This window comes from Bombina bombina, chromosome 5 (assembly GCF_027579735.1).
Source record: "Bombina bombina isolate aBomBom1 chromosome 5, aBomBom1.pri, whole genome shotgun sequence".
In the NCBI taxonomy this organism is placed as follows: domain Eukaryota; kingdom Metazoa; phylum Chordata; class Amphibia; order Anura; family Bombinatoridae; genus Bombina; species Bombina bombina.
In genome coordinates, this window is record NC_069503.1 from 1,032,515,505 (window position 1) to 1,032,540,743 (window position 25,239).

Consider the following 25,239-nt stretch of genomic DNA (forward strand, 5'->3'; position numbering starts at 1 on the left):
TAAGGCACTATGAGGCGTGCTAAAAAAACTCCAAATATTTATTGAAGCTTTGTTAAAAATTAATTGTAATCCAACAGGCATGGTATGATTAAGTAAGGATACGTCTGGTCCCCTAGTTTTGCTTACTCATAGACTAACCCTCCTTAGTTACACCTTTCTTATATACTATAGGTAAAAGAGAGAATTAACCCTTGGCACATCACTTAAAAACAAAATCATAAAACCAAATATGCAATAACTTAAACTCATGCACAACATCTTATACATAAGGTAAGATACAACATTCAATAAACCCCATTTCTCATTAGCTACTAAATCAATATATGTATATAAGCATACCAATATTCAGCATCATCCATAAGCTTTTAATACATGCAACTCATATTGACTGAGGGGAGAAAAAGAAAGAAGGAAAAAAAAGCAGTATATGATATGTAAAGAGGATCCAAGCTGTTTGTGACTTTATTCACATTTATTGTAAATCCCTGCTTTCAAGATGGAATAATTCAAAAGAATAAAGAATGTTACTGCATGGTCCTCCTCTATAAACAGGATGAATGGCTAATTATGAGGCATGTGAATTAGTTGTTTATAATTACAGTGCAGTTAACATGAAAGAGAACTAGGTAAATAAACAGGAAGCATACACTGTGAAAGATTTAGCTTTTATCTAGAGAGAAAACATATTTCCTTCTGTCACATTCAGATTAATAAAAACTTTATTTAAATCTTTGAAATATCCTGCAAAACATAACATTTTATTTTAATATGGCATCTTTAAAATTGACTTTATTGTATTTAAAATAAAGATACAACTAAACTAAACAAAAAACTCCAGTTATATCAGAATGCGCACAGCAGCTTTTGAAGTAAATTGGCTTGTTTAGCTACCTGGAAATGGGAATAGAAATTGACAGGCTGGACTAGTAGAGGAGTTTTGTTGTATATTAAAAATAATAAAATAAAATCTTTGCCTGAACTAAATCACTTATATACTTATACATATTTGTTATCACTCATGAGCTCTAACTGTGCTCAAGGCAAAAAAACTGTTGGGTTAGTGCTGATATTACAAGTTGAAGTAAAAAGTTAGGATGTGAGTGAAAGATTCAGGCACGATATCTTCAGGTCTTCGGATATTGTGACCGTGCTACTCTCTCTCCCTATAGACTTCTATGGGGCGTGCTAAAGAAAGCCCTTTCACTTTATCACTCATGCACTAAACCCAAACTGCCCTAGATCAACTGTGCTAAAGTTGAAGGTGCATTAAGAATACTTCACATCCATGTATTCTTCACTTAAAAGACAGTGTTCGTTTTATTTTAAATATATATTTCTTTATATATCTGTATACTTTTTTTTATAAAAATATATATGTACATATATATCTATATGAATATATACACATATATATATATATATATATATATATATATATATATATATATATAGTATATACAGATATATACAGATATATATATATATACAGTATATATACAGTATATATAAAAATATATATTTAAAAATAAAAAGAATATTTTTTACATAGTAAAGGACATAGGCATTTCAAATATTTACTTCAAAAACTCATTGTTTAAAAATGATTTTGCATATTTCAAGGTATTTGACTGGGAAGAACTCAAAAGTGTGTATAAAGATATATATCCACTATAGTTGATTATGACTAGAAATGGTTAAGTGTAGGGGTGGGGCTTTGTATACCTGCCCCTTTATAAAGGTGTTATATTTGCATTATGTGTATTGACATAACTAAGGTCTAGAAGTCCAAAATCTTGTCTTTCTTCACCTTGGTGTCCCAATGTTTGATGAATCGGTGAGTGCTGCTGCTTTCTTGGTCTGTATCTTGTTCCGGGGGGACTTGTGTGGAGCCCTTAACAGATTTTTTGCACCACCATGATTTATCATTGTGCTTTACCTTTCTTGAACAATACTGCTTGCAAGTGAGTGCCAGACTTTCTGTGCTATTTTAACTATTTGTTTTGCAATTTTACCTATGGACTTTGCTGGTCAGGGGCTAACTGCCTGGGTTGCAGGGAGCTGTACAGCTGTTTGTTAGTATCCAGAGCTTTGAGTTTTACAGTGCTGTAGGATGTGTACCCAGTTTTGTTTAAAACTATGTCCAGCATTTATCAGCTGCCGGATGGACAGTGTTCACTTACGCTAGAGTGAGTGATGTTGCCTGTGCTAAGCCTTCTATGGTAAATCTGATTTACCGTGGTCTTGTAATACCAAGTTGCATGCTAATGTTATCAAGTATCAAGTGATACTGCCTATTGCGTTCTGAGCTATCATTACTGTGCCACTTGTAATCTAGCCCATAGTTTTTTTCAGCAATTATTATATGTATATTATCTATAGTTTGTCTAACATGTGGCAATAGTATTGTAAGACGCTTTGGGAATTTACAACTGTGTATCTCAAAAAATAAATTGAGTAACACATTATTTGATGTGGAATAGCAAGGAAAACATAGTATCCTATGTTTCCCATTTAATCATATTTCTTTTTTTGTGTGTGTATTTCTTAACTCAGTGCTGCTACAGTATTTAATTAGATTCAGTCTCCAAGGTAACGATAATTTGTTATGCAAAAAGTCCAGAAATCTAATTCCTGTTATGGCTGACTTGTATAGACAAAATGCAACATTAAAAATATTTTTCTCTCTTTTAATTTGATTATACCCTAGTGATCTGATTACATAGTTACAGTGCAGTTGTTTGGCCATCTTATTAATTGCAAGACAACTTAAGAATCATCCTATGTCTAATTTCAGTTGACATTACAATATATTTAACACTAGTCTTTCTAAAAAAAATGTTGTTGCACATATAGGTAACCAAAAATCTGAACCTTTGTGATTGTTGTTTAAATTCCTTTTAAAGGGTAAAAACAAATTGGTGGTAGTGTGGTTGAATAAGGGTTTTATTTATATTTTTTGTTTAGTTTTTATAGCGACAATTATTATGCTTATAATTTCACTACTAGTTTATTAATACAAAGATTACAAGTGACGGTAGTTAGAGCGGTCCCTCTTAAACTTTACGATAGGTCTTCAGGTGCACTATTCTGTTGTGCACAAATTTTGTAACAAAGGATTGTTCGAATGGTGGATAAAGAACATCAATCAACTTCCAGACAAAGTCAAGCTGATCTTCAGGCACAGGGTACAAATGTGTCAGCTTACACTATACGGCGCCATCTGAATAAAAAGGGACACTAAGGTAGGAGACCCTGGAGGACCCTACTGCTGGCATAAAAACATAAAAAGCCAAATTCTTTTGGGAGAATGTGCTGTGGCCAAAAGAAACAAAATTACAGCTTTTTTGGTAAAGCCCATCATTCTACTGTTTTCAGAAAAAAGAAATTAGGCTCTTAAAGAAAATAATACAGTCCCTACAGTCAAACATGGTGGAGGTTCACTGATACCAAATAATTCTGTTGTGCAAAGTAGGGCCCATTTTCAGAAAGTGGGGTCTCTGTCAGAGGTCATGGGTCTTACAGTAGAACAATGACCCAAAGCACATGTCAAAGAGTGCCAAGAAATAGTTTAAGATAAAGTGCTGGAGAGTACTGAACTGGCCAGCAACTAGCCCAGAACTCAATCACATTGAACACCTGTGTAGAGATCTCAAAACAGCATTTGGGAAAAGGAACCCTTCCAATGTGAGATACCTGGAGCAGTTGGCGAAAAAAGAGTGATCCAAAATTAATGGGTAAGAAACTCATTGATGGCTACAGGAAGCAATTGATTTCAGTTATTTTTTTCCAAGGGGTGTTGCAACCAAATATTAAATTAAGGGTGCCAATAATTTTGGCCAGTAATTTTTTGGAGTTTTGCGTGGAATGTGTCAGATTTGGCTTTTTTTCTCCACTTTTTTTGTGTCATACCAATACAAACAAAATAAATAAACATGAGAATGCCTAAACATTTGTAATTGCAAACATTTTCTAGGCGAAGTGGTGCATTATCTGACAGAAATGCAGGGGTGCCAATATATTTATATATATATATATATATATATATATATATATGTGTGTGTGTGTGTGTGTGTGTATACACAAAGGTATTTATGTTTATACATGCATATACAGTTGCAAGAAAAAGTATGTGAACCCTTTGGAATTATATTGATTTCTGCACAAATTGGTCATAAAATGTGATCTGATGATCATCTAAGTCACAACAATAGACAATCACAGTCTGCTTAAACTAATAACACACAAAGAATGAAATGTTGCCATGTTTTTATTGAACACACCATGTAAACATTCACAGTGCAGGTGGAAAAAAGTATGTGAACCCTTGGATTTAATAACTGGTTGAACCTCCTTTGGCAGCAATAACTTCAACCAAACGTTTCCTGTAGTTGCAGATCAGACGTGCACAACGGTCAGGAGTAATTCTTGACCATTCCTCTTTACAGAACTGTTTCAGTTCAGCAATATTCTTGGGATGTCTGGTGTGAATCGCTTTCTTGAGGTCATGCCACAGCATCTCAATCGTGTTGAGGTCAGGAGTCTGACTGGGCCACTTCAGAAGGCGTAATTTCTTCTGTTTAAGCCATTATGTTGTTGATTTACTTCTATGCTTTGGGTCATTGTCCTGTTGCAACACCCATCTTCTGTTGAGCTTCAGCTGGTAGACAGATGGCCTTAAGTTCTCCTGCAAAATGTCTTGATAAACTTGGGAATTCATTTTTCCTTCGATGATAGCAATCCGTCCAGGCCCTGACGCAGCAAAGCAGCCCCAAACTATGATGCCCCCTCCACCATACTTCACAGTTGGGATGAGGTTTTGATGTTGGTGTGCTGTGCCTCTTTTTCACCACACATAGTGTTGTGTGTTTCTTCCAAACAACTCAACTTTGGTTTCATCTGTCCACAGAATATTTTGCCAGTACTGCTGTGGAACATTCAGGTGCTCTTGTGCAAACTGTAAACGTGCAGCAATGTTTTGTTTGGACAGCAGGGGCTTCCTCTGTGGTATCCTCCCATGAAATCCATTCTTGTTTAGTGTTTTACGCATTGTAGATTCGCTAACAGGGATGTTAGCATTTGCCAGTGACTTTTGTAAGTCTTTAGCTGACACTCTAGGATTCTTCTTCACCTCATTGAGCAGTCTGCGCTGTGCTCTTGCAGTCATCTTTACAGGACGGCCACTTCTAGTGAGAGTAGCAGCAGTACTGAACTTTCTCCATTTATAGACAATTTGTCTTACCATGGACTGATGAACAGCAAGGTTTTTGGAGATACTTTTATAACCCTTTCCAGCTTTATGCAAGTCAACAATTCTTAATCGTAGATCTTCTGAGAGCTCTTTTGTGCGAGGCATCATTCACATCAGGCAATGCTTCTTGTGAAAAGCAAACCCAGAACTGGTGTGTGTTTTTTATAGGGCAGGGCAGCTGTAACCAACACCTCCAATCTCATCTCATTGATTGGACTCCAGTTGGCTGACATCTCACTCCAATTAGCTCTTGGAGATGTCATTAGTCTAGGGGTTCACATACTTTTTCCACCTGCACTGTGAATGTTTACATGGTGTGTTCAATAAAAACATGGCAACATTTCATTCTTTGTGTGTTATTAGTTTAAGCAGACTGTGATTGTCTATTGTTGTGACTTAGATGATGATCAGATCACATTTTATGACCAATTTGTGCAGAAATCCATATCATTCCAAAGGGTTCACATACTTTTTCTTGCAACTGTATGTCTGCAAATGTGGTAAACATCTTACAGTGCACAGCATGTGACCGTGGAGGCTACATAGGAGAAACAGGACAAAAGCTGCACCTTAGTGTGAATCTTCATAGAAGCTCTATTAAAAATCACAAAGAAAAAAAAAATTGGATACCATTTCACACATACTAGCCACTCTTTTGGGAACCTCAGTATTAAAATACTGAAAGGGAACTTTAAAAGCACCCAGGAAAATAAAACATTTGAAATAAAAATGGTGACATATTTTAACACGATAAGCACAGGATGCAATGCAGATCCCAGATTTTTGTCACATTACCAAAACTTTATATAATAAGTCATCTAACATCTGTCATTGGCATGTGCACATATGTACATGTTAACATCAGTGACTGTCTGTTCATAATATGTGAATATGTTATGTACACACAGTAGCATGCAATTCTCTGTTTAAAGATTATCCAGCACTTACCCTGCCAGTGTGTTCCCTCCACCCTCAGCATTTTTCAGCATCAGCTTGAGCTGCTATTTATGACCCTCTGCAAATTCTCTCAGCTGTCTCTCCCACCTCCTGTACTGTCCCCCTAGCCCCCCTTATTTCCAAGATATCAATGAACACATTTTATCATAATGATCAGACCTTAAGAAGAGATGAATCTCAAAAGCTTGTCTTTTACTATGTAATGTTAGTCCAATAAAAAAGGTATTAGTGCACACCGCAATAATCTAGGTATTTTGAAAAACAAATACTGGACTAATATGGCTACTACAATCTACTTGACATATAAACACATGTATACACATGTATATACATATATACACATATACAGCTCTAAAAAAATAGATCTCTGCAAAATGATCAGTTTCTCTGGTTTTACAATTTATAATTTTTTTATTCTATAAAGTACTGACAACATTTATCCCAAATTCTAAATAAAAATATTGTAATTTAGAGCATTTGTTTGCAGAAAAAAACAACCAGTCAAATTACCAAAAAAGATGCAGTGCTTTCAGACCTCAAATAATGCAAAGAAAACAAGTTCATATTCATTTTTAAACATCACAATACTAATGTTTTAACTTAAGTAGAGTTTAGAAAGGAATATTTTGGGGAATAAGTCTAATTTTCAATCACGGCTTTCATATGTCTTGGCATGCTCTCTGCCAGTCTTTCACATTGCTGTTTTGTGACTTTATGCCACTCCTTGAGCAAAAATTCAAGCAGTTCAGCTTTGTTTGATGGTTTGTGACCATAAATCTTCCTCTTAATCACATTCCAGAAGTTTTCAATGGAGTTCATCTCTGGAGACTGTGCTGGCCATGAAAGGGTCTTGATCTGGTGGACCTCCATCCACACCTTGATTGACCTGACTGGGCCTTGGATCAATGTCCTGCTGGAAAATCCAATCCTCAGTGTTGGGGAACATTGTCAGAGCAGAAGGAAGCAAGTTCTCTTCCAGGATAACCTTGTACATGGATTGATTCATGCGTCCTTCACAAAAATGAATCTGCCTGATTCCAGCCTTACTGAAGCTCCCACAGATCATCACTGATTCTCCAGCAAATTTCAAAGTGTGGCTTGTAGGCCTCTCACTCACTTTGAAATTTGGAGGAGGATCAGTGATGATCTGATGGTGCTTCCCAAAGTTAGCGTGCAATGGACTTTCGCTCGCATGATAATTTTTTACTTTCAATTTGTAATAGGTGCACTAACATGCCTGCATTAAAAATAGTTAGCGCAAGAGCGAAAGTAAAAGTTAGCTTGCCACTTGTAATTTAGCCCGATATAAATGTGTTAAAAAAATTTCTTTCATGATTTTTTTCATGAGTGAAGTGATTACATTTTTCTTTTGGAAATACTAACTGTAGATGGTAAAGCCTGTGATGTAAACCATCTTTATATGAGTATAGTTAGCAGAAAAAAAACAACAGAAAAAAAAATAGTTGTTAAAGCAAAAAAAAAAAAAAATGAACAAAATATGTTAATGTAAGAAACATGCATTGTTAAATTGATGATTTTAGGGAAAAAAATAGAATGAGGCAAGTCTTAAAGAGCAAGGCTAGAAAAGCTGTTTAACTGGTAAAGTTTAGGTAAAAGTCCTGAAAGCAGGAGTATGTGGTAGTAATCACAGAGGTAGAGTGAGTTAGGTCTTGAATAGAGTGGAGAAGGTGTTAATGGACATATTTGCAAGCAAGGACAGAAATGTAAGGGAGACAAGTATGTAGTGTATGTTAAATGTAAGAGGATGCATTTTATTCTTAAAACTAAAGAAAGCCAATGAGCTGACAGCTATGCAGCACATGAAAAGCAGTGTGTTGGGAAGATGAGATTGGTAGGGGCATGTATGATTGATTAATTGATTGATTGATTGATTGAGAAACCAAAAAGAATAGAGTTGCAGTAGTCAAGGAGTGACATGATAAGTAAAAGGATTAGAATCTTAGTAGCTTCCTAATTTAAGAAGATACACAATATGATTATAATATTTTGTGAAGACAACAGGATTTAGCCAAGGATTAAATTTGAGGGATAAATTAAAGTGCTGAGTAAAATATGACCTCCCCTCCTCAAGTCAGCTGATTTTTTCTGATAATAGTACTGTCATAAATAACATGATAAAATGGTTAGTATAAATAATGGACAGAAATTGAGCTAAATTTTGATATGATGAACTTGCATAACAACAGGACAAACATGATAAAATACTGGATAGACAGCTGGTGACATGAGCAAGGAACATGATAGACTTGTTGTATAGAAGAAGATGTGTTTTTGTTACCATACAGTTGATGTTGACATCAACAGAACTTGAATATGTAACCCAGGGGAGATGTGTAGTGAGAAAAGATAAGGGAACCTGGAACTGAACCTTGTGCACTTCCATCGGAAACTTGTAAAAAGCAGTGGTAAATCTAAGGGTGCAACTGGTTGCTATAGCAACTAAAACCATTATTGGAGCAGCCCTATCCTTTAGAAATAGCAATCCCAAAGATTGTAATGTCTTTGGAGATTGGCAATTTACTCCTGTATTTATGTTGTTTTACTTAGTCTGTTTTTTATATCTTTATTATTTTTTTTACAAAGAATGAGTGTTCTCATGCACCCAACACAATGGAATTTGGCAGCACAGTATATTGCTGCTAATACTACTGCTAATACTACTAATAATAATAATAATTTGAATTTCCCTAACTGACCATTTTTCTTATCAAATGCTCTGTCCAGTCTAATGATTGATTCTGTTGCACAGAAATGTTTAGCTGTGAATTTTTAAGTAAATCTATTATGCTATGTGCATGGTAGGCCTTGATTGTCTTGTATTATTGTTTGTCTAATAGTTAATTAATTCTCAACCATATTTATAAGTAAAATAATAATGAATTTGTTTTTAAACTTCTAGTATGTTAATAAAGTAGAGAATGTTGAAAGATATGACATCCTGAGTGGCCTATACCACTAAATGGTACAAGAGTATAGAAGAAAATTAGAGCCACAGTAATATTTCAGTAGTGAAATTAGGTTTATTGGATTTACAAAAAATGTGCAATATGCATCAGAACGAAATTAGACAGGTGCATATATTTGGGCACCCCAACAGAAATATTGCATCAATATTTAGTAGAGCCTCCTTTAGCAGAAATAACAGCCTCTAAACACTCCCTATAGCCTGTAATGAGTGTCTGGATTCTGGATGAAGGTATTTTGGACCATTCCTCCTTGCAAAACATCTCCAGTTCAGTCAGGTTTGATGGTTGCCGAGCATGGACAGCCCGCTTCAAATCACCCTACAGATTTTCAATAATATTCAGGTCTGGGGACTGGGAGGGCCATTCCAGAACATTGTACTTGTTCCTCTGCATAAATGCCAGAGTAGATTTTGAGCAGTGTTTTGGGTCGTTGTCTTGTTGAAATATCCAGCCCCGGTGTAACTTCAACTTTGTGACTGATTCCTCAACATTATTCTCAAGTATCTGCTGATATTGAGTGGAATCCATGTGACCCTCAACTTTAACAAGATTCCCAGTACCGGCACTGGCCACACAGCCCCTCAGCATGATGAAACATCCACCAAATTTTACTGTGGCTAGCAATTGTTTGTCTTTGAATGCTGTGTTCTTTTGCCGCCATGCATAATGCCCCTTGTTATGACCAAATAACTCAATCTTTGTCTCATCAGTCTATAGCACCTTCTTCCAAAATGAAGCTGGCTTGTCCAAATGTGCATTTGCATACCTCAAGCGACTCTGTTTGTAACATGTGTGCAGAAAAGGCTTCTTCTGCATCACTCTCCCATACAGCTTCTCCTTGTGCAAAGTGCGCTGAATTGTTGAACAATGCACAGTGACACCATCTGCAAGATGAGGTTGTAGGTCTTTGGAGGTGGTCTGTGTGCTGTTTTTGATCGTTCTCACTATCCTTTGCCTCTCTGATATTTTACTTGGCCTGTCACTTCTGTTCTTAAAAAGAACTGTGCCTGTGGTCTTCCATTTCCTCACTATGTTCCTCACAGTGGACACTGACAGCTTAAATCTCTGTGATACCTTTTTGTAGCCTTCCCCTAAACCATAATGTTGAACAATCTTTGTTTTCATTTCATTTGAGAGTTGTTTTGAGGCCCCCATGTTTCCACTCTTCAGAGGAAGAGTCAAAGAGAACAACAACTTGCAATTGACCACCTTAAATACCCTTTCTCATGATTTGATGCACCTGTCAAGGCTTAATGGGCTCACTAAACTAATTGTGTGTTCCAATTAATCAGTGCTAGGTAGTTACAGGTATTCAAATCAACAATATGACAAGGGTGCCCAAATGTATGCACCTGTCTAATTTCGTTTTGATGCATATTGCATATTTTCTGTTAATCCAATAAACCTAATTTCATTGCTGAAATATTACTGTGTCCTTCAGTTATTTGATAGATCAAAATTAAATTGCTGATCCAAACACCCAATTATTTATAAATACTAATATATATTATATATATATATATATATATATATATATATATATATATATATATATATATATATATATATATATATATACTAATAAAAAAAAGATGGATTTGTCTTATGCTGGTTAGAAATGTTTGTCTCTTCATAGACAGCATATCTGCAGGTTGACCTTTAATAAGCACTTTCACAATATTCTCTTAAACTCAGACCAAAGACAAGTTATCATTTTTTGTGACATGACCCTCAAATCATGTAACACAACACAAGAGTTATAGTAAAGATATAACTTTTCAGTCATCATGATAATATCCAAATGCTAAAAAAAAACATAAAAACACCGCTAGTAAAGAGGTGATTCCAAGTTTAAGAACTGTGAATGTTGAAAGGTACCCAAGTAGCATTAAAATGTGATCAACCTTGGAAGCTGCAGCCATGCTGAGCTGTATTTAAAGGTAATTATGCCTTTAATTTCTATAACATATATTGTTTTTCTCATTCACTAACATTTTGCAAACTCCTAACATCTATTTTATTATTTTTCATTCATTTTTTAACTGCTTCAAGAAAGGAAAATAAGGTCAAAAACAGCATTATGTGCAAAAAACTGCATTATGTGCAAATTAAAAAAAAGCATTATGTGCAAATTAAAAAAAGCATTATGTGCAAATTAAAAAAAAAGCATTATGTGCAAATTAAAAAAAAGCATTATGTGCAAATTAATAAAACTGCATTAAGAGCATTTACTAACAAAATATAAAATCTGTGGGATCTGTTTATTAAAATTAATCTGGATCAATAATTATCTCTATCAAAATGAACTACTTTCTAAACACATGCAGGCTTTTCCACATGCTGTAAAATGGTTTCATTAAAAAAAAACAATAAAGATAAACTTGGTCTATATAATGTGTAGGTATTTTTCTTGTTGGCAGTCTGGCAAATAATTTTGTTCATGGAGACATTGCTATCATAAGTAGTAATTATAGATAATTATATTAAAAATTTGAAAAATCAAAAGGATTTATTTGTATGCACACTTATATGTTCCATACTGGTCTACATTTTATGTGCCTATTAGTGAATATCAGACTTTGCATAGTAATATATATTTTTTTCCATTCACATTATTCAAGCCATTGCACATTGACAGTAATTTTTATGTTTCTAATGGAGAAAAACATGTTCTAACTCATTAGATCATGTAATTTGTGTATCACTGATACTAGCTAACTATCACCTAGATTACAAGTTTTGTGCTAAACAGGGTGCAAAAATAACGCCAAAACAATTGCGTTATTTCACTCTCCTTAGCGCTGCCATTACGAGTTACTGAAAAGCCTTGTTCTGTGCGTTATGGTGCATTAAGCTCCATATCGCACAAAAGCCGAAGGCTGATTTGACATGCTTGTGCACGCTTTCCCCCATAGGCATCAATGGGGAGAAAGTGTTAGAAAAAAAACTAACACCTGAAGTGTGGAATAGCGATTGCTATAACGCAACTACATTGATGTCTATGGGGGAAAGAAAGTTACGTTTAAACCTAACACCCTAACATAAACCCCTTGTCTAAACACCCCTAATCCACAGCTGCCCAACACTAATAAAAGTGAATAACCACTAATTCGCCACTCTCCAACATCGCCGACACTAAATAAAGTGATTAACCCCTAATCCGACGCTTCCTGACATCGCCGACACTAAATAAAATTATTAACCCTAAACCTCCTGCCCCCCACATCGCAAAACACTAAATTAAACTATGAACCCATAAACCTAACACCCCCTAACGTTAAATTAAAACCTAACCTTACTAGTCTAATAAAATAAAAAAATACCAATTAAAAATACTAAATTACAAATTTAAAAAAACTAATCCTAAGAATTTTTTTTAAAAAATCTAACATTACAAAAAAAACACTTACATTACAAAAAATACAAAAAACTACTCCTAAACTAATAGCCCTAAAATAATAAAAATATTTTACGCCAGAAATAGGGTTATATGCTTTGTTAAAGCCACAACTGGTTAATGAAAGCATTACAGATCTTGATTAGAAATAAACTTATTGCTTTTGTATTGCACGTCTAGTTATGTTTTTAAGTCATGTAAGGCATATGAGTTGGTGGGTAAGAAAAGAGTTAAAGGTTTATTTGTGTGTGTGCTTGTGTGTATGTGTATTTTTGTCCAATATGTACAATTAATATAATTGAAGTGTTTTTTTCCATTAAATATTTTATAGGGTAATTGTTCCTTTTGAGAGGATATAGTAGGTGAAGCACTTAGTAATATGTCACCTTTATAAAAGTTAAAGGCATGTTCTGATCATATCTATTCTAGTGAACCCATGTCATTATTTCAGTGCCTTTTTATATTTATCAGGCACTTTTAGAATTTAGTTAATAGAAATTGGTGCATATTGTAAACCATATGAAAAAAAATCCATAAATAAATTTCACACATATTTTAAATAGTTAATTAAAATTAAATTATTAGCAGAGCTTTAAAAAAAAAAGGTAAAAATTCCACATGGCTGTTTTAATAAACAATATCTACAAGTGAATTTTCCCAAAATCAATCCAAATTATTTTTAGTACATCAGCACCAAAACAATGATTTTATATTTGCTTCATTTAAAATATACATGAACAATAAGCAAATAAGAGGCAAATATTTACAGATCTATGTTTACATACATAATCTATGCAAATAGGGATTTATATAGCAAAAATCACATACCTATATATCGTATCTTGAATCCTTTTTTGTTTGTCCCATGATCAGCTGACCACCGTAGAAAAACTTCATGTCCACTGCTAGTTATATTAAAAGTAGAAGAGTAATCGCCACTTAGTGAAATAAGCAAAGGGTAGTGGCTGTTGGAACCTGTTCCAAAAATAAAGTTTTTAGTTACGATGTGTTAAAGAAATGCACAGTGATAAAAAAAGACATTGAGGCCGAATTATCAAATGTCTGTCAGGTCCGACAGACATCGCTGAATGCGGAGAGCAATACGCTCTCCGTATTCAGCATTGCACCAGCAGCTCACAAGAGCTGCTGGTGCAACGCTGCCCCCTGCAGACTTGCGGCCAATTGGCCGCCAGCAGGGGGGTGTACAATCAGGTTGAATTGTGGCAATTCCTTTAGACCGCTGCTTCATAACTGCTGTTTCTGGCGAGTCTAAAGAACTCGCCAGAAACACGGCCCACAAGCTCCATACTGAGCTTAATAAATGGGCCTCATTGAATAAATGAGCAAACTAATACTGAGGGGCCGATTTATCAAACTCCGTATGGAGCTTGATATTCCTGTTCAGGGTTGCCGGAAACAGTAGTTATGAAGTAGCGGTCTAAAGACCGCTGCTCCATAACTTGTCCACCTGCTCTGAGGCCGCGGACAGGAATCAACCCGATCGATACCTGATTGATACCCCCTGCTAGCGGCCGCAAATCTTGGGTGTGGTAAAATCAGCATTGCACCAGCAGTTTACAAGAACTGCTGGTGCAATGATAAATGCTGACAGCGTATGCTGTCGGCATTTATCGATGTGCAGCGGACATGATACGCACTGTGATAAATCTACCCCTGAATGTTCACTTACCATCAAAAACCTCGAGCAAGTCAAATTCCTTTTCAGTATGAAAGAATTCAAAAATTAAAGTAATATTATATCCCTTTTCAACACTTATTGTCCATGCGCACATCTGAAGATTTGGATAACTATCAGGATAGCCAGGGCTTAAAATGATGCCAGTTGAATCCAGACGAATTTCATTGGCTGGACATAACACTGTAAGTCAGAAAAAAAGGATACAACACAAGTGAGAACCAAGATTAAAAAGGACATCAAATCCAAAATCTGCCTTTTGTATTTCAGATAGAGCATACAATTTTAAACAATTTTGAAATTTACTTCTTTTATGGTCAATATTAACGCCAAGAAATAGTGCATGTATAAATTCACATGTGCGATTTTGAAATCTCTCTCTCTCTACTGGTCTGCCCATCTAATTCATCTTTATCATCTATGCTTTCTGTCACGATTTTTATTTTTATCTTAAAGGGACAGCCAAAACCAAAATTGTTATTGTTTAAAAAGATAGCTAACGTCTTCAGTACCCATTCCCCAGCTTTGCACAACCAACATTGTTATATTTATATACTTTATAACATTTAAACCTCTAAGTTTCTGCCTGTTTCTAAGCCACTACAGACAGCCTCTTACCACATTCTTTTTTATTAGCTTTTCACAACAAGAGACTGCTAAACCATGCGGGCCATATAGATAACATTGTGCTCTCTCCCATGGATTAAACTGCACTAATTGGCTAAAATGCAAGTCATTATATAATTTAAAAAAAACACCCATTTGATCAGGGGGCTGTCAAAAGAGGCTTAGATACAAGGTAATCACAGAGGTTTAAAGTATATTAATATAACCACATTGGCTGTGCAAAACTGGGGAATGGGTAATAAAGGGATTATCTCTTTTTTAAAACAATAGCAAATTTGGAGTTGGCTGTCCCTTTAATTACATCTACATGTCTAAAAATTGTAGCCGTTACACTTTAAGATAGATAGAACGATAGATAAATGATAGATAGATAGATAGATAGATAAATGATAGAAAAAAATAAAATAAAAAAAACCAACACTTGTTTTAGTTAACAATGCAAGAGAAGATTAGAGTTACATTATCATTATTATTATAATGATTGTTATATTGTTATTTATATTATTATTAACAACAACAATAATAAAAACTGATAACCATTATGCCATTTAAATGCATTTTTTGTCAGGACAAGCATAACTGAGAATGTTTGCAACTGAAAATAATTTGCCTTATTAAAGCCCCTTAGCAAATATAAAACACATTTAAAAATGTCAGCTCCACGCTAATGAATAGCAAAAGATATGCAAAAGAGAAAACACTAGTCATAAAGTTGAAATCCATGTGCAAAGTTCATGTTATTGAATACAAAATTAATCTATTAATAGGTTCATCAAATGTGTTTAATTAGATGATACATTTATATTTATTTATCACTGCAATAGAATATATATTAATTAGCATTAATGTGGCTTCTTCACAAATTCTGAATTGTCACAAACATTACAAACCCTCATAACGTACAAATTATAAATATCATGCCATTTGCTACACTATGCATCTCTTGGTAAACTTGTCATGCTGTCTGAATTCAAATCAGTATAATACAGTATTTCTCAACTCCAGTCCTCAAGTACCCCAACAAGCCAGATTTTCATGACACCTGAACTAGAGCACAGGTGAAATAATTAGTAACCATGGTTATTAATCTGATCTCACCTATTATCTGGCTTGTTAGAGATATTTGAGGACTGGAGTGGAGGAACAATGGCCAAATATACACAAATACAGACATATCATGGTCTTATTTCATATAAGTAATACAGATATAATACAAATGTATGCTGCATTAACAATATAATGCTCCCTTCCCAGATTTATTAAATTTGTGTAACATTGTGCTTTTTCCAATGCTCATTTTTAACCTGTAATACTTCTGACGCTCTCAAAGAGCCACAATAAACCCTTTTTCGCTCATGTACAACAGCCTTATATGGGCTGAGCTTGCAGAAAGAACAGTCATCATCCTTATCTATTTCCCTATACATGGATGTCTCCTTATCTTATATCTTTCACTTTCCAAAAAAGGCTGGCACTAAGAGCAATTGAAAGAGTTACTTCCACTCCAACTGAGCTGCTAATGTCTCTTATTTAAATAGATTTTCTTTAGAAAATACAAAAGTATTCAATGTTAAATTATGTGGATCTTGTATTAAGTTTATAGGATGTGTTATTGATTTTTCTGAAATCTCAGTAAAGTGCAACAATGGTGTCTTTTTTTTTTCAAATTTGCACAAGTGATTTTACCACACCCAATACATTAATAGTGAGTATATGAAAAATTTATCATAATCAAATCTTTCTTTTTATTTGCAATACTAAAGCTAAAGTTTACATATTTATTTAAATGTACATGAAAATGAAAAAAAGATTTTACAGAACACAGCCGTCAGTTCTTAAACCTATTATGCTCAGTAAGGGTATTTAAAGGGACAGTCAAGTCCAAAAAAACCTTTCATTTTTCAAATAGGGCATGTAATTTTAAACAACTTTCCAATTTACTTTTATCAACAATTTTGCTGTGTTCTCTTGGTATTCTAGTTGAAAGCAAACCTAGGGAAGCACATATGATAATTTCTAAGCCCTTGAAGGCCGCCTCTATTTTATTTACTTTTCACAGCAGGGGAGAGCAAGCTCATGTAAGCCATATAGATAGCATTGTGATCACGCCCGTGGCTAGTGGCAGACACTGCACTAATTGGCTAAAATGCAACTATATGCAAAATAACTAAAAGTCATGTGATTAGGGGCGGTCAGAAGATGCTTAGATACAAGTTAGTCACAGAAGTAAAAAGTGTATTAATATAACAGTGTTGGTTTTGCAAAAAACTGGGGAATGGGCAATAAAGGGATTATCTATCTTTTTAAACAACAACAATTCTGGTGTTGACTGTCCCTTTAAGGAAAAGAGGTGAGATGATAGGTAGGAGATTCAGGAGAAATGTGAGGAAGCCGTTTTTTATAAAAGGGGGTACATTCATGGAATAAACTTCCAATAGAGGTGGTAAAAACAAGGACTGCAAAATAATAAAAAAATGTCTGGGACACATAGGGCTATACTAAGAAATATATAACACATTTTAGGTATACTTGATGGACCTTTTTGGTTCCTATCTACCATCAAATTCTATTTTCCTACATGGGAACAGTTTTAGAATTAGTGAATTGACTGTTTAAAACACAGGATTCATAGTTTTTAGAAATAGATGAATGTTTACTGTCCTGTAAAACAGCAGACATAAATGCAGTAACCAGTTCTCTTAGCCCAATATTTTAGTTCCTGCCTTGATGATGGCTCTGGGAGTAAAAGCTTTTTGATAGATCGTTCTTTGTGTAGACTTACTAGAACAATAAGGATACCAACCTACCTGTTTCTTTATCATTTGCATATTATTTTTATTATTATTGAAGGAAAAATATAAATTAGCTTAAATGACATTTTCAGCAGATTTCCATCGACATCTGTAAATACTGCTTGAGCGCCTATAACACAATGTATCAACTTTACATTTTGTATTTGCAGTAATTTGTGCCAGGGGGTATGGCAGCACAAGTAAACCTTGTACATCCAGCATTTAATAAATGGGGGCCCTATTCTGTGTTATGCTTTGGGGCTTTTATAAAACGTATGTGCTTTTGTTTCTGTTTGACTTCTGGTTTAACCCCTTAGCTACAGGGAATTTTCTGAGAAAAACTTGGCCAAAATACTGAACAATTTTTAACATTTTTGCTATAACTTCATTTTAACAGCACTAGAGCTTTGTTTCTTTTTTTATATATACATATCAAAACTATATATTTTTTTAAATAAACAACCCAAGGTATTAATCTATGCCCATTTTGGTATATTTCATGCCACAATTTTGCTGCTAAATCTAATCATATAAAAAAAAATGTTAACTTTTTCACAAACTTTGGATTTCTCACTGGAATTATTTACATATGCTTTTGCAGTCATAACACAAATGGTTATAAAAGCTTCTCTGGGATAATTTTTGTTAAAAAAATAGCAGACATGTATGACTTTGCCATTGCTTTTTAGAAAGGCCGATAAATGTAGCTGCGCACCACACTTCTGATATTCCTGGCAGTGAAGGGGTTAATTAGTTAATTGGTAAGGGTAATAGTATGCAACCCCCACCCCCGCACCCAAACACCTCACCACCATCTTACATACTGGCAGATAGTCTCCCTTCACATACTGTTTTCCATAGCATAGGGTCCCACACTCCCTCCCAGCAGGAAAGTAAATTATACTTGCATGATTCAGATAGAGCATGTTATTTTAAGATACCTTTAAAATCACTTCTATTTTCAAATGTACTTTTTTCTCTTGGTATCCATTGATTAAAATGAATATGTATATATCCTATATTAGTGGGAGTTAGCTGGTGATTGGTGACTGCATACATTTGTCTCTTGTGAGTGGCTACTTAGATGTGTTAGTCTAGCTGCCAGTGGTGTAATGCTGTTCCTTCAGCAAGGGATACCAAGAGAATGAAGCATATTTGATAATAAAAGTAAATTTGAATGTTGTTAAATACTGTAGATTTGAGAATTAGTCCCTTGTTTTGTAGTCAAACATAGTGAGAGATCTGTTAGATTAGATATTAACTGAACCTTATTTGAGCAACAAAAGAGCTCGATTTGATTATTATGGACTTGAAGGATTTTTCAATATAATTTGCGCATTCCTTATCTATTGCCTGAGATTGAGAGTTTATCGTGATTTAATTCATATAAGGGATTGACATCAATAACATCAATAGTCTTAATAAATATGTTTACTGAATTATTCATTGAAAACGTATTGCTACAAATTAACATTGAAATATGTGAATGAAAAAGTGTGATCTTGGGTAAGGAGCATGTACGATAATAGGAATGCAATCATCCTTCAAGTTTGTGGTAGAAATAATTGTTCTCTCTCTATTATGTTGCATATTAAGTCAAAGGTAATATACACAAAGAGCCTCCTATTTATTAAAAGCCAGGCGGATAAGGTTCACTTGTGCAATGCCACCCATTGCTCACACATGGCTTTCAATCATCCTGATCAGATCAGGATAATTTAACTCTGAAACCCTTTAGGTGGTGGAGAGGCTCAGTAGCTGTGGTCTGATGAATGCAGCTACTTAATTAGTAGTTCAGGTTCGCTCATGCAAGCCTGAAATGCTGAGGCACTGAAAATGCAGTTATAGCTTAAAAAATGGGGCCCACAATCTAGGTACCTTCACAGATGTGTTCCTTTAATATTGAAAATACCTCTGAATTGCTTCTGCAAGCGCTGCAAACCCGTGCCGCACGTAATTTCACCTCGCACATCGGGGCATTATATATAGGGTGCCGGCAGTTCATAAAGTGCCATAAGTCGGATAAACTAGCGATGTCCAGAAATGAGGGTAAATACACATTTCTGGAGCCGCTAGTGACTTACGGCACTTTAGAAACTTCCGGCGCCTAAGAATAATAAAAAAATATATAAAATCTCCCTTTTAAGGGCAGCAAAAGAGCTAAATGCCCTTTTAAGGGCAATGTCCAAACAAATGCCCTATTCAGGGCAATGGGTAGTTTAGGTTTTTTAGTGTTTGGTTTTTTATTTTGGGGGGTTTGGTGGGTGGAGGGTTTTACTGTTAGGGGGGACTTTGTTTATTTTTAATGTAAAAGAGCTGTTTAACAAAACAGCCCTACAAAAAGCCCTTTTAAGGGCTATTGGTAGTTTAGCATTAGATTAGGGGGTGTTTTTATTTTGGGGGGGCATTTTTATTTTCATAGGGATTAGGTTTAATTTTTTAATTTTTGATAATTTGTTTATTATTTTCTGTAATATTAGATTTTTATTTTCCGTAATTTCAGATTAATTTAAATTTAGATTTTTTTATTTTTAAAGTAATGTTAGTTTTTTTTATTTTAATAGTAACTTTAGTATTTTTGAATGTAGGTAATTTGGGTTAATTTAGGGGGTGTTAGGTTAGGGGACTTAGTAATTTAATTATTTATTTGCGTTGTGGGCTTTAGAGGTTTAGGGGTTATTAGATTTATTAGCAATGTGTTGTGTGGGTATGGCGGGTTAGGGGTTAATACTTTAATAGGTTTATTGTGTTGCGGGTTAATGGCAGACAAGGGGTTAATCATTTAATAAGGTAGTTAACGATGCTGGGGTTGGCGGATTTAGGGGTTAATACTTTAGTTATTCCTTGCGGTGTGGGTTTGATGGCGGATATAGGGTTAATATACTTTATTAGTTATTTGACAGGTAGCTAGATATTGCGCATGCACTTTTACGGGAGTTTTACGGGAGTTACGGTGCTCCCATACTCAGCGCAAGGCCTGCTGCGCCTCCCTTCGAGTGGCGAGGTGAAAATGGAGTAAAATTTCTCAATTTTCGCCACATAATTCCTTGCGCTGATAATTGGTCAACGATTTGAGTCCCATGTTAGCTTATGAGAGTAAAAAATGGAGCCTGTGGGTGAAATATATATGTGCCGCATTTATATGCGGCACTGTATATTGGATACCAAAACTGCAACAGCGGCTTTCATGGGTGACGCCATATTTTTTTGCTATCTTTGTAAATGGATGAATCACCTGCAATATCTGAAGAACTAGAACTGTGAGATTGCCTTGGAAATTTTTCGCACTTTTATATATAAAAACTGTGTATTTACCTTGCAATTATACATTTTAAATGGTGGAAAACAATTGAATGTTTGCTCACAGATGTTCTTTAATGGTAAATATGGATAATAGGTCATATGCTTGAATGGTTAAGCTGAACTTTCTTACTTGATTAGCTGCTTGTGAAAACTTCCATCCCTGATTATTATCATATCACAATTTGTTCTGAAATATGTTACATTTCTGGTCTAACCCTGATAAAAACTGACATTTTAGTTCAGGACAGTTAATTGAGAGCATTACTAGATGTTAGTGAAGTATCCAATTACTACATCACTGCATGAAAATTGTCTAGCCTATATTATAATGCCTTAATGCAAACGGCCTTTGTTACTTCTCTTATGTGACATGACAACCTCCTTAACTCTATGCATAAGCAAGAGTGTGTCTATTTATGTATATATTATAAACAAGACATGATTTATCATCTTTGACAAAAGCCCTTGAAGCCTTTAATGTTTCTCCTCATTGCTAATGATTTTACAATGGAAAAATAGCTGTGTGCTTCTTTATAAAGCATGTATATAATATACTCTTCTAACAAGTTAATGGGGCCGATTTATCAAGTTCCGTATAGATCTTGATGTCCCTGTTTCCATGCAAGCCTTCAGGCTCGCCGGAAACAGAAATTATGAAGCAGCGGTCTGCTCCATAACTTGTCAGCCTACTCTGAGGCTGTGGACAGAAATTAACCCTATCGAATACGATTGGGTTGATTGATACCCCAGCTAGTGGCCGATTGGGCGCAAATCTGCAGGGGGCGGCATTGCACAAGCAGTTTACAAGAACTACTGGTGCAAATGCTGTCAGCATTTATCGATGTGCGGCGGACATGATACACTACATCATATCATGTCCGCTCTCACTATGATAAATCTACCCCTATATCTTAAGTTAGTTTTTTATGACCTTTATTGTGGTTAATTCAAGCAACTATGAGATATATACATGTATTCTCACATACAAAAAAGCTGTAGAAACATTGTAAATGTTACTTTCCTGTATTCAAAACTAATTAGAGATTGTACACTTTATATATATATATATATATATATATATATATATATATATATATATATATATAAAGTATCTCACAAAAGTGAGTACACCCCTCACATTTTTGTAAATATTTTATTATATCTTTTCATGTGACAACACTGAAGAAATGACACTTTGCTACAATGTAAAGAAGTGAGTGTGTGTACAGCCTGTATAACAGTGTAAATTTACTGTCCCCTCAAAATAACTCAAAAGGCAGCCATTAATGTCTAAACCATTGGCAACAAAAGTGAGTACACCCCTAAGTGGAAATGTCCAAATTGGGTGCAAAGTGTCAATATTTTGTGTGGCCACCATTATTTTCCAGCACTGCCTTAACCATCTTGGGGGTGGAGATCACCAGATCTTCACAGGTTGCCACTGGAGTACTCTTCCACTTCTCCATGACGACATCACGGAGATGGTGGATGTTAAAGATTTTGCGCTCCCCCACCTTCCGTTTGAGGATGCCCTACAGATGCTCAATAGGGTTTAGGTCTGGAGACATGCTTGGCCAGTCCATCACCTTTACCCTCAGCTTCTTTAGCAAGGCAGTAGTCATCTTGGAGGTGTGTTTGGGGTCATTATCATGTTGGAATACTGCCATGTGGCCCAGTCTCTGAAGGGAGGGGATCATCCTCTGCTTCAGTATGTCACAGTACATGTTGGTATTCATGGTTCCCTCAATGAACTGTAGCTCCCCAGTGCCTTATGTATGTCCGGACCATTGACACTCCCATGACACTCCCACCACCATGCTTGACTGTAGGCAAGACACACTTGTCTTTGTACTCCTCACCTGGTTGCCATGTTCTTCGTCTGCTTGTCTTCAGCAAACTGTTACAGGCTTTCTTGTGCATCATCTTTAGAAGTGGCTTCCTTCTGGGACAGCCATGCAGACCAATTTGATGCAGTATGCGGCGTATGGTCTGAGCACTGTCAGGCTGACCCTCCACCCCTTCAACCTCTGCAGCAATGCTGGCAGGACTCATACATCTATTTCCCAAAGACAACCTCTGGATATGACGCTGAGCACATGCACTCAACTCCTTTGGTCGACCAGGGCAAGGCCTGTTCTGAGTGGAACCTGTCCTGTGAAACTGCTGTATGGTCTTGCCCACTGTGCTGCAACTAAGTTTCAGGGTCTTGGCAATCTTCTTATAGCCTAGGCCATCTTTATGTAGAACAACAATTCTTTTTTTTAGATCCTCAGAGAGTTCTTTGCCATGAGGTGCCATATTGAACTTCCAGTGACCAGTATGAGAGACTGTGAGCGCGATGGCACCAAATTTAACACATCTGCTCCCCATTCACACCTGAGACCTTGTAACACTAATGAGTGACATGACACTGGCTCAATTGGGCCCAATTTGGACATTTCCACTTAGGGGTGTACTCACTTTTGTTTCCAATGGTTTAGACATTAATGGCTGTGTGTTGAGTTATTTTGAGGGGACAGCAAATTTACACTGTTATACAGGCTGTACACTCACTACTTTACATTGTAGCAAAGTAATTTCTTCAGTGTTGTCAAATGAAAAGATTTAATAAAATATTTACAAAAATGTGAGGGGTGTACTCACTTTTGTGAGATACTGTATATATATATATATATATATATATACACACATACATATATATATATATATATATATTATATATATATATATATATATATATATATATATATATATATATATTATTATTATACTTTATTTATGAAGCGCCATCATATTCCGCAGTGCTGTCCATGGGTACAGATCATTTAAATAAAACAATAGTATAAAACTTCTAAGACTAAGAGACAGGACAGAATTTACAAACACATACAGGAGGAATCGAGGGCCCTAGTCCCGTGGTAACTTACAATCTAGGAGGGTAGGAGGTTGGGAAACATGAGGTGAGGACTGCAAGAGTGAGAAAGATGTTAATGCAGAGTTAAATGAGAGGGAAATGTTGTTAGGTAAAAGGAATATTATTGAGTTGGGTGGTAGGCTTCTCTGAACAGAAAAGTCTTCAGAGAGCATTTAAAGGAAGAAAGATTAGGGCAAAGCCTGACAGCACGAGGGAGAATGCTCCAGAGGGTAGGTGCTGCACGACAGAAGTCCTGCAGTCTAGCATGAGAGGAGGTGAAAGTCGCAGAAGCAAGGAGCAGGTCATTGTTGGATCTTAGTGGGTGGGCTGGAGTATACTTGTTGATTAGAGAGAATAGGTAGAGGAGAGCGAAGTTGGTGAGTGCTTTGTATGCAAGGGTGAGAATTTTGAATTTAATTCTGCTGTGTATAGGGAGCCAATGAAGGGACTCGCAGAGAGCTTCAGCTGATGCAGAGCAGCGGGAAAGGTTGATCAGTCTGGCAGAGGCATTTAGGATGGATTGAAGAGGGGAGAGGCGGGAAAGAGGAAGGCCAGTAAATAGGTTATTGCAGTAGTCAAGTCGGGAAATAACAAGGGAGTGTATTATTTGCTTTGTGGTGTTAGAGCACAGAAAAGGTTGAATCTTGGAAATGTTGCGTAGATGGTTGCAGAAGGATGTAGACAGCGATTGGATATGGGGGGGTGAAGGATAGATTTGAGTCAAGTGTAACTCCGAGGCAGCGGACTTGGGGCGATGGGGAAATGGGGATGCCGTCAACAGGGATAGAGAAGTCACAGGTCAGCGTAGAGCTTGAGGGGGGGGGGAGAAGGAGCTCAGTCTTGGACATGTTAATCTTTAGGTGGTGAGAGGCCATCCAGGAAGAAATACCAGACAAGCAGTTGCTGACATCAGAAAGGACAGAGGGAGAGAGAGCAGGGGTGGAGAGGTAGATCTGGGTGTCATCAGCATAGAGGTGATATTTAAAGCCATAACTCTTGATAAGTTTACCCAGTGAAGAAGTATAAATGGAGAAGAGTAGAGGACCCAGAACAGATCCTTGAGGTACTCCAACAGACAGAGGCATTAGAGAGGAGGAGTCATTGGCAAATGACACAGAAAAAGACATGTGAGAAAGATAAGAGTGAAACCAGGAAAGAGCAGTGCCACAGAGGCCAAAAGAGCTAAGGGTCTGTAGGAGGAGGGGGTGGTCAACTGTGTCGAAGGCAGCTGAGAGGTCAAGTAGGATGAGTATGGAGTAGTGGCCTATATTTTTAGCAGATAGAAGATCGTTCGTAACCTTGGTAAGGGCAGTCTCAG

General features: G+C 35.9%; 1 protein-coding gene across 1 annotated transcript in view; it reads right to left on the minus strand.

The window, feature by feature from the left end:
• The window catches only part of CSMD3 (CUB and Sushi multiple domains 3), a 1,747,434-nt gene that overhangs the window by 198,428 nt on the left and 1,523,767 nt on the right, over nt 1–25,239 (minus strand). Inside the window, 2 exon segments of the mRNA XM_053715303.1 lie at nt 13,418–13,564; nt 14,280–14,468. Coding sequence (XP_053571278.1) covers nt 13,418–13,564; nt 14,280–14,468 — 336 coding nt within the window.